This window comes from Mus musculus, chromosome 7 (genome assembly GCF_000001635.26).
Source record: "Mus musculus strain C57BL/6J chromosome 7, GRCm38.p6 C57BL/6J".
Lineage (NCBI taxonomy): Eukaryota > Metazoa > Chordata > Mammalia > Rodentia > Muridae > Mus > Mus musculus.
In genome coordinates, this window is record NC_000073.6 from 118883082 (window position 1) to 118896825 (window position 13744).

Here is a 13744-nt window from a genome sequence, read left to right on the forward strand (position 1 = left end):
GCTGTTCTTCCTTGTACTCTTACTGCAGGATGAGCCATCAGATGACCTCCGTGTCACCTCTCCGGAATCGTCCCTGCTACCACCCCCTTTCGCTCTCTCTCCCTCTCTCCCTGAGCTAGACTGGCTGGCCACTGAGCCCCCAGTGATAAGGGTTTCACACCTGTACCACTGTGCCCAGCCATATGTGTCCTGGGGAGCTGATCTTAGGTCCTCATTCGTATGCAGCAAGCATTTTACCCACGGAGCCATCTTCCTGGTCCTGTGTTTCTCTTACCTTGCTGCTGGTTGGAGTAGATTTGGAGTGCTGTAGCCATTTATCAAATTGAGCACAGGATGGGATATGATAAAACAATGAAATGACCACAGTGGAGTCTTGGACTGCAAACTTATACAGCACATCAGCAGCTGGGGGGTGGGGGGTGGGGCGACTGGTGACATGGCTCAGGGAATAAGAGTGCTTACTGTGCAAGTCTAAGTGCCTGAGTTCAATGCCTGGCATATACCACACAGCTGCACAGGCAGGTACAAGCCTGGCATATACCACACAGCTGCACAGGCAGGTGCACACATACAAGGTTATCTGCATGTGAACGAAGTCAAGTGATCATGGGGCCCTGGTACCATGGATACAGAGTAACCTCCCAGGACCTGGCGCTATCCTAAAAGCCACAGACACCAGTGAACCCTGGCGGTGCATGGAGAGTGATGGAAAAGTTGTTCTTATCTCGGTCCTGTGTCTTTGATGTTTTTCACAAGATTAACTGGAGAGGAACAGCAAGAGTGGAGCAGAGGCTGGAATTCCTTTTGGAACGAAGGGCAGCTGTGTTCACAGTGTGTCCCCTTGCTCTCTCTGCTGCTGCTCTACTTTATACCCTTCAGAAGGTGTGAAGCCATGGAAAAGAGCTGTAATTAAGTTTTCACATTGAAGGCTGCTGATCAAATGTTTCATAAATAACTTTGAAACAAAGGGACAAAAACCAGTTTCCAGCCCCAGGCAATGACGAACCATTTTCAAAGAATCCAAGGTATTTCTCTGTGTGTTAGAGATTAACAAGGCAGACCTGTGCCGACTTGTATTTCATCTTTAACACCCAGCAGATAAGCTATAGCTGAGTAAATGAAAACTGTCTAAACATCAGATGTCAGCACCAGCATCCAGACTAGGAGGCTGGGGGACGGGGGACAATTGAGAATTGTTGTGAGACAGGGTTTATCTACGTAGCCCTGACTGTCCTGGAACTCACTCTGTCAACTGGGCTGGCTTCAACCTCAGAGATTTGCCTGCCTCTGCCTCCCGAGTGCTGGAATTAAAGGCGTGTGCCACCACTACCCAGCAAATGATGGTTCTTAAGAGTGCTCATCTGCAAGAATGGATCAGTGTTGAAGGCAAGCCCAGAATCCCATTTGACCATCTGTTTGCTGTATGGTCTTAGTTTGAATTTGAGGATGGAGGGCTGGGACAGCAGTTAAGAGCACTTGTTCTTGCAGAGGGACATGAGTTCAGATCTCAGCACCAATGTCAGGTAGCTCACAACTACCTTTAACTCCAGCTCCAGGGGATCCAATGCTTTCTTCTGTCCTCTTTGGGCATCTGCATACACATGGTACACACACACACATTAATAAAAGTAAATTAAAAAAAAACCCTGAGCTTCAATTTCCTCAGCTATTAAAGAGATAGCAGAATACCTTTTATTACTTAGTAGTTCTCTTGGGTACCAAGGAATGTTAGCTTCTTGTCCTTCTCCCAGGATGCTCAGGTGTGTGACTGTCACATATATCCAATACAGACAAATTGATGTTCATTTTCCTGCCTTAGGATTTCTCAGTTAAATACAATTCTCTCCATTTCTCCCTGCCCTGGTTATGTGATCTTTGGTTGGACTATTTTTGAAGGTTTAAAAATACTATTCTTTCTGCCTCCACATTTGTCATCTTCAAGTGGAATGCCTGCTATTCTGATTTGCCTTTTTCCACCCAGCTGTTCCCCTCATGCTGTCACTGGGCATGGACGCTTCAACTGAGCAGCAAGCAGCCACCAAACAAGCTCGCACAACTGGGGCTTTTCTGTCTGTCACCAGCCACCAAACTTGCATCCAAATGACTCTGCGACAGTGGCATCATTCATGGCTTCCTGGGACCTTGACATTTTATCTTGATATGGCTCAGGAACAATTGCTGACTTGTAGTTCGCACTTAAAATGGTGACTTATGCTTATTTATGCATTATGATTTCCTTGTTTTCTGTCTTGCTTCATAGTGTGGCTCCAAAGTAGCTAAATGTTTATTGGGTGGGCGGATGGCTAAATAAGTGGATGAATGCTGTCAGGCCCTGTTTTGGAGATTGTAGTTAAGTGACTTAAGCACCTTGTAGAGGGGCTGGAAGTCTTTTGTTAATCTGCTGTAGCTGTTACACGCCAGAGACAACTCCTTCTTTTTAAAAATCTCTGTGTGTATACGTGTATGAGGAACCTGTGTGTTTATAAGCACCAGCACGGGTGTGCCATAGTACATTCGTGGAGGTCAGCAGACATCATTAGGCATCAGTCCTTACTTTCTGACGTTTGGAGACAGGGTCTCTTGTCCACCGCTCTATAAGCCAGGGTACCTGGCTGGCAAGCTTTCGGGGATCCTCCTGTGTGTGTGGGGGGCTGGAGCTTCAGATACAGCGCCTTCTGCCCCCAGCCTTACATGGGTTCTAGGGATCCCAGCTCAGGTCTTCGTGCGCTTTACCTAATAATGACTGAAACTTCTCCAAGGCCTGGTAAGCGGTAATTTCCTAACTGGACCTGCAGGGGCTTGGATCAACTATTTCTTGATGAAGTTAAATGGTAGAGATGGGTAGGGTGTCTGAGTGCATGCGCCTGCTAGCGAGCGTTGGTATTACAAATGGAAGGAAGTTAGGTCATTGGGTGTGATCTTCCTCACACTCGCTTTGCTCCCAACTGTCATGAGGCAAACAGCCTGTTTGTGCCAGCTTCTGCCATGATTTCCTTTGCTGCAGCTCATGGGCTGAAATCTTTACTTGAGTGAGACAAATACATCTTTCCCTCTTCAAGTAGTTTACCAAGTATTATTTTGATATGGCCACAGGTCCATAACATTATTTGTAAGAGTATTTTATTCTCAGCTAGCAGGGGTGAAGGCCTTTAGATTTCTTCCCATTCCTGTGTTGGCTCCTCTAGCTCTTCCCCCTCCAACTCTTCCCCCTCCTTTTGGTGAGACAGTTTTACTATGTAGCCCTGGATATTTTGGAACTCACTGTGTAGACCATGAGATCTGCTTGCCCCTGCCTCCTAAGTGCTGGGATTAAAGGGGTGTGCTAACATATCCATCTTCTCCCTTTTTATCCTGCTTCAGGGACGGCCCACTTCCCAGTTCATGGATAGTACAACTCCCTTCCCTGACATACGCAACTTTTCTTTTTTCAAGACATGGTTTTATGCGGCTCAGGTTGGTTTCCAATTCACTGTGTAGGTGGGGACGGCCTTGAACTCCTATACTCTTACCCCTACTCTCCCTGTGCTAGGTTTACAGGCAAGCACTACATGCTCTTCTGAAGGTGCCATTAGTCTGTTTCCTAGGCTGTCCTAACAAGGGGCCTCTTTTTATGAGGCTGTTAATCCCAAACTGGAGTTTCTAGGACCAAAAGCCTGGGCTCTCACAACCCCTTCCCACAAAGGGACATCTACTTGTCCCAGTTAAAGGGACAAGTGATTGTAAAAAGCAGAGACGGGAGATTTATTCAACATGCCCACCCTGGGAAGAGGAGCGGTTAAAAGAGGTACAGGAACTTATGTTTGCTTTGGGGATACTGATGTGAACATTTAAGTTTAAGTAGAGAAAGAACTGGGGCAGAGGACAAGAGACATTTATTATCAAGCAGGCCTGTTGAAAGTGGACTCTGATTGGTCTTTGACTCCACTGTATTTCTACATAAGGATCCGTCTTAACCCCAGGCCTCGATTACTTATGCTTCTCAATGTGGCTTCACTGTCATCGGATAATTGCTGTATGAGGTGGCTGGAGAGAGATCAGGGACAGTAATTTACCTCTGTGCCTTCAGCCAAAGTAAAGAAGAGAGACACAGGATGAAAGCAGACATGCCAGGCTCGCATCCTGTGTCTGGCTACTCTGTGGGCCAAGTGAAGAGACCATGCGTTTTAGGAAAAGCAGCCTCTCAGTGCCTGTCTCCCTCCCTCCCAGGCTCTAATCAAATAACCCAATCACTTTCCTCCCAGGCTCTACTCAAATAATCCAATCACTTTCTGAAGGACTCGCCCCTTGATGCCATCGCCATCTGGGCTAGGGTTTCAACCAAAGAATTTGGTGTGAACAGAGACACTTAAACACAGCGTGTAATTACCTTTTGTGTGTGCAAGAACACTCACGCTCTCAGCAGCTCTCAAGCATGAGTACTGCCTTTATTCTGGGCCAGCCTTCCTCACTCACTGTTTGTATATGAGATTCCATTGGTTCTGGAGAACAGCCTGGTGGTGTAGCTGGTGTTCTTAGCAGTTTAAGGTGGAAACTGCAGTCTGAAGAAGGAACGTCTTATTTGCACTTACAAGGTCAGAGCCAGTCCTTGGCTGAGCCAACCCGCCAATCAGTTCCCCTGTGGCTGAACCTCAGCAACTCACTCCAGGAGGTGACTTTCTAAGAGGATGGTGGAGGAAATGGTCTTTTCTCATCTACAAAGATGAGAAATTCCCAACAAGCTCAAACCAATCAAGGCAGCAGATGGGTCTCAATAGTCACACCCTGATTCATAGCACTCCACAAATTAATCACATGATTTTTTTAGTGACTAATGACTCACAGCAGGGGCTGCTTTGTGACCATCTACTCTATCAGAGACCCTCTGAGTCAGCCCAAGGGCCAGGGTACAGTCACTGCAGTAGCTCCTTAGCCAGGGGCTGACTGTATTAGTTACCTTTCTGTTACTGTGATAAAACAAGGCCAAGGCAACTTAGAGAAGGAAAGGTTTATTTTGAAGTCTTATGGTTCCAGAGTTTATGGCAACTGGAGCTGGAAACTGAGCGCTCACATCTCAAACTTGTGTGCAGGAAACAGAAAGATTTAACTCAACATGGTACCAAGTCATCAAGGTTTTAACACCTGCCCTCAGTGACACTTCCTCACGTAAGGCCACACCCCTAAGCCTCCTTAAACTGGGGACCAAGCATTCAATGCTGGAAATACGAGGGATATATTATTCAAACCAGCAACTGCTTTACTTCGTGATCTTGTTTGGGTGGTGGTGGGTGGTGTTTTGAGCCTGGGTCTCATGTAGCACAGGGTAGCCTGGAACTAGGTATGTAGCCAAGGCTGACCTTGAGTTTCTGAACCTCCTGTCTCTACCTCCATAGTTCTGAGATTAAAGTATGCTCAGTTTTATGAGGTGCTGGGGATCAAGCTCTGAGCCTCCTACATAGAAGGCAAACACTACCTATTGCGCTCCGCTAGACTTGTGCTATCATCATTTGGGTGACTTAGTCTCCCCTATTCTGTGACTGAAAATACTGAGGTCCAGAGAGGTATCTAGTTTATGAGACAACTAAGAGGAAGCACCAGGGTCTGAGCCTAGGACTCTGGTTCCAGAGCCGACATTCATCATGACCATCGGTGAAAGAAATACTTCCCATTATGCAATGTAATTACTGCAAAGAAATGAGCCATGTGAGCAGAGATATGCTTAGCTTAATTTGAACATTATGCATTACATATGAACAGATAGATACCAAAGTGACACGAGATAACCTATAAATATGTATAATTTCTATATGCAAAATTTAAAATGTTCTTAATGGTTTTAATTTTTTAAAGAAAAAACAGTTCCCATGACAACTCTTAAAACTGCTGTCAGACTCAGTTTGTGAGCTGTGCAAGAACAATCTTATTATAACTTTATAGCCGTGTTCCTTTTCTTATTCTCTTCTTAACAAAGGGGCATTGATTACTTCATCCCCAGACTTGGCTGGAAGTTGTCTTTGTTTCTAAAAATCAAAGTCCAGCTTTGAGAACAAGGCTTTAAAGACAAAGTCAACGGCCTGTCCCAAGGGTGACCCCAGGATTTTCTTACAAATAAAGGGCAGTGGCTTCGAGGTATGACTCTCCCCCCTCTGGCTTGAAGCTTTGTCTGCAGGGGGCATGGCTATCTGCCAGATGGCTGAGGTAGTGGGCTTGACCGACTGCCAGATGGGGGATATCATCACTGCACCATAAGTTGTGTTTCAGTTGTTAAACACAAACAGCATCAGTTAACTTTTTGCCACAAAAATAGCTTCCATTACTGGCTTAAAATTACTGTCTGTTTATTTAGTTCACCATTTATTCTATGAATCAGCAGCAATCAGGGCTGGACTTGGCTGGAAGGTTCTTCCAGCCTTGGCTGTGTTCATTTGTTCATTTGTTTGTTTCTGTTCAGCTAACACACACACACACACACACACACACACACACACACACACACACACACACACTGCACAAATAAAATGTTTGAAAAGAAAGTGCTCAGGATCTGGAGAGATGGCTTAGTGATTAAGAGCTCTGGCTGCTGTTCCAGAAGACCAGGGTTCTGTTTCTAGGACCTACATGGTGGCTCACAAATGTCAGATCCCAAAGAGACCCAGCAAAAATGGCCTATTAGTGTACCAAAGTGTGTGCAGCCTCTGGGCTCATCCAGTACCTGTGGCCCATCTCAGCTCTTCTCACCACACCTCTGCCATAAACCGCTCCAGCCCAGGGCCTGCCCTTCCCTCCCCCAGTGTTGTTTTCCTATATTAACCCTGTAGTTTGGGCCACTTGACTCCTCTTTTTCCAACAAACAGAGAGTGAAAGAAAAAAAGAAAAGCCGGGCATGGTGGCGCATGCCTTTAATCCCAGCACTTGGGAGGCAGAGGCAGGCGGATTTCTGAGTTCGAGGCCAGCCTGGTCTACAAAGTGAGTTCCAGGGACAGCCAGGGCTAAACAGAGAAACCCTGTCTCGAAAAACCAAAAAAAAAAAAAAAAAAAAAAGAAAAAAAGAAAAAAAAAAAAAAGAAAATGTCTCCATTTGGCTGTAGGCGAGACTGTTGGGCATTTAACTAGTGATTGATGTAGGAGGCTCAGGCCATTGTGGGTGTGGCAGCCCTGGGCTGGTGGTCCTGGTTCTATAAGAAAGCAGGCTGAGCAAACCATTAGGAGCAAACCAGTGAGCTGCATTCCTCTACGGTCTTTGCATCAGCCCCTGTTTCCTGCCCTGCTGGAGCTCCTTCCTGTCCTCACTTCCTTCTGCGATGAACTACAATATGGAAGAATAAGCCAAATAAACTCGTTTTCTCTTGAAGTTGCTTTTGGTTATAGTGTTTCATTGCAGCAGTAGAAGCCCTAAGACAGATACCATGAAACTCACATGTAGGGTTATTAAAAAATGTCAACTATAGTTACTTTCAGGTTGTGTGCATAAGGTATGTAGGGAACATAAATTAATTTCATGTTTAGACTTGGCTTCATCCCAAGATATTTGCATCATATGAATATTCCAGGATCCCAAAATTTCAAAACTCAAAGCAGTTCTGGTCCCAAGCATTTGGAAAAGAGGATTCTCAACTAATGGTCTCTTTAAGAGCATGATATGTGGGGGCTGGAGAGATGATGGCTCAGCAGTTGAGAGCACTGACTGCTCTTCCAGAGGTTCTGACTTCAAGTTCCAGCAACTGCATGATAGCTCATGACTAGCTCTAATGTGATATGATGTCTTATTCTGGTACGCAGGTGTACATGCAGATGGAGCACCCATATGCATAAAATAAATATTTGAAAAAAAAAACCCATGATATATGTGAGTAAAACTTAGGCCGTCACTGTTAGGAATACTGAGCTCAGAGGCTGGCTATGTACTCTGCAGACATCTTCCAGAGTTGAGAGACTGCTAGATCACAGCTTGTGATCAAACAAAGACAGAGCAATTAAAAAAGAAAACACAAAGTATCCCAGCCTTCTTTTAAAAATACTTTTTCTTTGTTTTTTGAAAGGTTCATATGTTTATACAATGTCTTTTTTATCATACCACCCAAAACTACTACATCCTTCCAGAGCCCTGTGGCCTCACCCACCTCACTGTATCTTCATGTCCTCTCTTTTGTTGCTGCTACTAATGATCTCCTGAGTACAACTAGTGCTGCCCACATGCACATGGGAGTGTGGCCATTGACTGGGGCAGGAGCCATATCCTCAAAGGAGAGACCCTCCCTCTTTCATCAGCTGTCAACTGCCACTCACTCCTCTAGGAGGAGGGCCTCAGAGGCCTCCTCGGTGGGAGGGATTTAGACTGGCTTGGTCTTGTGTAAGGTCATCACTGCTGTGAGTTGATAGGCTAATAGCCATGCCGGTTTGCAGCCTTGCACAGCTCTCCTCCCCATCCCTTGGCTCTGGCATTCTTTCTAAACTCTTTTCCTCCATGTTCCCTGCACCTTGGGCAGTTGATAGAGATGACTCACTGCAGTTGACAACTCAGTTACTTAGAGTCAGCACTTGGGCTGGTAAAGAGTCCATGCACTAACCATTAAAAGAAATCCAAAAAGAAATTCCTCTGACCAAAGTCAAGAGCAGCACCATCTATGATACAAATATTTGGAAGGTAATTTGTCTGCCTGGCCTTTTAGCAAAGCAACAGATTGGCCCTCGGGCCGTCCACTCTCCTCAGATCCTCTTTTGAATACTTACGTCTGAATAGTGGAAGCCATTCGGGGAAAAAAGAGAAGAGTGGGATCCATTGGGTTTTATTTAGACAGGGTCTGTGCAGCAGGCTCGGTGTTGGGGGTACAAATGTGCTAGCTGTCTAGCTGTGACCTGTCCTGTTGTTAGAGGCGCAGCTGCTATGAGAGCGGTAGAATTTGTGACTTCAGACCTGAAAGCATTGTGACCTTGATCTTCCTAAACCTTAGTCTCTTCCTTTTTAAAGTCCAGAGATCCCAATTGCTTTATATAGCAGTGTATGGGTGAGAATTCAGTAAGAAAATGTGTTTAAATCCAGGGTCAGCTCAGTATTTGGCTTATACAGGGAAATGTAACAATAAAATAACAAAGCTAAGGCAAAGAAAAGTCTTAGGGTTCCTATTGTGTGATTTAAAAAAAATACTATGACCAAAAGCAACTTGGAGAGGAATGACACACTTGCAGCTTGTCCGTCATCCAGGAAAGTCAGGGCAGGGACTCAGGGCAAGAACCTGGAGGCAGCAGCTGACACAAGGGTCATGGGGGAATGCTGCTTACTGGCTTGTTCTCAGGCTTGCTCAGCCTGCTTTCTTATGGAACCCAGAATCACTGCCCAGGGATGGCACCACCCACAGTAGGCTGGGCCGTCCCATATTTATCATTAATCAGACAATACCTCACAGATTTGTCTACAGCCAGTCTTACAGAGGCATTTTTTTTTCCATTGTCAGATAAATTCAGCTTATGTCAAGTCCATATAAAACTAGGCAGCACAGTTCTGGAATGGAAGACTAGAAATGAGTCCAGTATCTTGGGGAAGAGGCCCCCTAAGGCTATGTACCTGATGGAAGTACATATGCTAGTACCCTGATGGAAGACAAGGCCTTGTGCCCCCTCTCCAACCCTTGCTATTTCTGGAGCCCTGGGAAGATTCCTTCAATGTGAGCCTTGGTCTTCTGTTCTTTTAGATGGGGTGATGCTTAATAGTACCTATGTACCTATCTTCCCCACCCCCGGGACCATTGGGAAAGTTAAAGAATGGTAGGTGACAAGTGGTATGACCCGTCACTGTTGTCACTGGGACCTTGCTTGGCAGGAGGCAAATGCCAGCACAGGTAAAGGAAGAACAGGCTGGGAGCTGGGTCCAGTTGAAAGGAGGAGTAAACTCAGTTTAGGGTAGGCATATGGAGATAGGTCTGTACAAGCATCATGGGAGCTTCTGCCAAAGCTTGTTTTTACCCACATCTTGATGGATGCCTGCACGGGAAGGCCTTGAAGGGACTGTCCAGACTCCTGGATATGCTGGAAATGGGACCGTTACAGCCAGGTGTGCAAAGTGTTTTGACCCCGACAAAGGTCTAATTGTTGAACTAGAGTTCTGCAAAGTCAATGTTCACCCTGCTGGTCTCATGTCCTTAGAGTTGCCTTCGTTGGTCAGGGGCTGTATGAGCTGGAGAAGCAAATGGTTCTAAGGCAGGAAATCAGCCGGGTGATTGGCAGAAGAGCCCTTCAGGGTTCCAAAGAGGCACTGAAAAGCTGCCATCTCATGCCCATCCTATGTGGACTGGCTTGTATTCCTCAGGAAGAGAGTAAGCAGGAGACATGTAAATACCCGTAACGATGAGACATGATGTTGGCCTGATGTTCTGAAGTGGTCCCTTGACATCTAACTGTGCCTTTGGATTATCTTAATTGGAGCACAAGAGAGCAGAACTTAATTAGAACAGAGCTGAACAGCTACATTAAACAGAGCTGGCTTAATGGCTGCTTTGTAAACTTCACTTGGGAATTCTTCCCATCAGCACATCCCTGAAAATATTTTGGGCAGTTAATATTATGCTGGTACTTTACTGTAATCAATTTTTAATAAAAGTTGCGTGTTTATATCCTTAGCAATAAAACTCAATACATGTTCTCATGACTTTGTTTGGACTAGAGGTGGGGAGGCATTATTTATGCAGAGTTAAGATTCCTGTATTTCCCGGAGTTACTGGCTTTGAGGGCTTTTCCAGAAAGTGACAGAAAAGACACAAAAACCCATTCAAAACAACTTACATAGAAAATTATATATGTGTACTTATATATGTATACATATACATACATATATAAATATATATATATATATATATATATATATATATATATATATATATATATATATATATATATATTTTTATATATATGGAGCCCATGGAAAGTCCTTTCAGACCAGCTTAATCTGAGAGCCTGAATGATGTCTTTAGAAAAAAATGTTCTTTTATCTGTTATTCATTGATGACATTTTATTATAGTGTGTTCATATACTATTCACACCATGTTCTACCCCTCATCTTCCTCTCTCCCCTCCCCCCAACTTCCTCCTGCTCCCCTCCCCTCCTCAAATATTCTTACTTCTGCTTTCATGTTATGTAGGTGTGTTTAGCTGGGATTCCACATATGAGGGAAAACATGAGACATTTGTCTGTCTTGGACATATCCCCCATATCCCTGCTGCATCCCCACGCATACTCCTTCCTCCCAGTAGTCCCATTTCTTTGCCTAGACAACACCTTTTCTACTTCCATGTCATCTGTACGTATATTAAGCATGTATATTAAACCTAGGACCAGCAAATGAGAAAACATGTGATATTTGTCTTAAAAGTTGACTTAATTTGCCTAATATGGTCATCTCCAGTTATATCTTCCTGCAACTGACATACTTCATTATTTTTATGGCTGAAAACAATTCCACATTGTATAAATACACCACGTTTTCTTTATTTGTTCTCTGTTGGTGATTTTTTTTTTTTGAAAGACAGGACATTATTATGGAGCCCAGGCTGAATTCTCTCTCTCTCTCTTTTTTTTAAAGATTTATTTATTTATTATATGTAAGTTCACTGGAGCTGTCTTCAGACACTCCAGAAGAGGGTGTCTGATCTCGTTATGGATGGTTGTGAGTCACCATGTGGTTGCTGGGATTTGAACTCAGGACCTTCGGAAGAACAGTCAGTGCTCTTAACTGCTGAGCCATCTCTCCAGCCCCAGGCTGAATTCTTAACAGGCAATCCTTATGCCTTGCCTCCTGCATGCTGGAATTCAGTTTTGCACCATCAAGGCCAGCTGTGATCTCTCGGCTTTGGGGGCAGAATTATGTATCCCTTTTAAGCCAGATTTCGTTGTTCTCAAATGTTAGTTGCTTCTCTTCCAACCTTCAGTTCTTTGGTTTATCTCCTGTGTGTGTGCTCAGTATAAAAATTGGTATAGATTACTCTATTGATTAGTCTCAGATATGCCTTTTCTCTCTTTGAGATTTGTGCTTATTTAAAAAAGAAAAAAAACCAGTATTTCCTCTTCCATCTTCTTAAGGCCATTTTATTCCCAAATCCACATCCCCATCACATAGCCATTACAGTTACATGCTTTGTTTTATTTGCTTTACAGTATATCTACCCATAACCCATCGACTCATCCCTCTATCTGTCCCATGTGTTACTCTGGACCATCTCAGTACAAATTGCAGATTTGTGATAACATATGCCTTAGCCCCTAACACTTGCTCTTTACCCTTTGAAGTTTACATTCCTTTTCAACTTTATATTTGTGTGTGTGTTTTGAAACAGGGTCTCATGTCCCTGTCCCAGGCTAGCCGCCAATTCTACCAGTAGCCAAGGCAAACCTTGGTCTCCTGCCTCTCCCCCTCCCAACTTCTAGCTTCTGGCATCTACTACAACATCCACCTTCAACTATAGATTTTGTTCTGATTTTAGGATTTGGGGCCTGGAAAGATAGCTCACTTTATACAGACTCAAACCAAGCACACAACAACAATAATAATGTGTTTTAACTTTGTGGTTACCCGTTTGCTCTGCTTGCACATGAGCCTTTTAGCAGTGAAGGCTTCTTTGTATCTGCCCACATCCCGCCAGCCTGGCAGCCCGAGCGTCTTCAGTCTTGCACTTTCCTTTTTCTATTACTTCCTCTCTTATCTCTTCACTCACCACAGCCTTCCTTCTCCCTTTCAGCAAACCAGGATAATTTTTAAACTAAACAACAGCTGAACAATACTCCACTGTTCTGCATGTCTTGGGTATGCAGGGCACGTTCATGCCTGCCCAGAACTCAAGGAAAATATCATCTCTCACATTTTATTTCTTTGCATCAAAAGCAAACAAATCTGCTCACAATCTCATACAGCTATAGTAAGGTCTATTTAATAGGATGAGCGAGGCCACATTCTCTGAATCTTTTCTACTAACCAGTGTGATAAATGTCAAGTGGGAAGAGGGAGAAAGGGCCATTGTACAGTTGCTCCATTGTTTAAGCCATTAGGCTGCAAGTCATGCTTGGTTACGTGTTTGCATTGTTGGAACAAGTATTTTCCCCCTTTTAAGATAGCTTTTGAAGGGAACGCTTGCATTCACAGCCTTCACAGCCTTTATAAAGCAAAAATCAAAATAACATTCAGGATGGACACACACACACACACACACACACACACACACTATGTAAAATTGGGGCGGTGAGGGTGGGGAGGGGTAGATCTGGGAGGAATGGGCAGAGGGCAGTGACCATAATCAAAAGACACTAAAGTCTCAAAGAACTAATGAAACTTAAAAACAAAAAAAGACCCTTTCAGGAGTCCTGCTAATGGAGCCTGGTATTGTCTTCTCTGGGTAGGACTGTTCGGGTTCATTGATTCCATCTGTACCACTCCTAGTTCCAAATAAGGTCATATTCTGATACTAGAGTTTAGGATTCTAGCAGAGGAGTCTCTGGTAGGGTGCAAGTCATCTTCCTTCCAACCCTCCATGGTTCCTGCTGGTCCCTCCAGTTGGCTAGACCCAGGTGCTTGAAGGTTGACTTGAGCCATAAAGCCAGCCTTTCTGCATCTCTGAGCAGGGTAGGTTAGTGTAGGGTAGATCTAGAGGGACAGAAAATTTCCAGAATATCTTACATTCTTGGAAGGGCTACCAATATAGCATCCAGCATCTGTAGACTGACTTGGTCCTTAGTCTCTGTCAAAAAGGGGCTCGCTGACTTTTCCTGGAGTGATGTGAACAAAT

General features: G+C 44.4%; 1 protein-coding gene across 10 annotated transcripts in view; it reads left to right on the forward strand.

The window, feature by feature from the left end:
- Iqck (IQ motif containing K) overlaps positions 1 to 13744 on the forward strand; it is a 116369-nt gene that overhangs the window by 27330 nt on the left and 75295 nt on the right. Inside the window, exon 5 of one of the 10 annotated variants that reach the window (XM_017322338.2) lies at positions 1982 to 6455. The exons of the other annotated variants lie outside the window; for them this stretch is intronic. Within the exon in view, the coding sequence (XP_017177827.1) occupies positions 1982 to 2104 (123 nt within the window). The 3' untranslated portion in view covers positions 2105 to 6455. Of the gene's footprint in view, positions 1 to 1981; positions 6456 to 13744 lie in introns of those variants that run through there. 10 annotated transcript variants of the gene reach the window in all.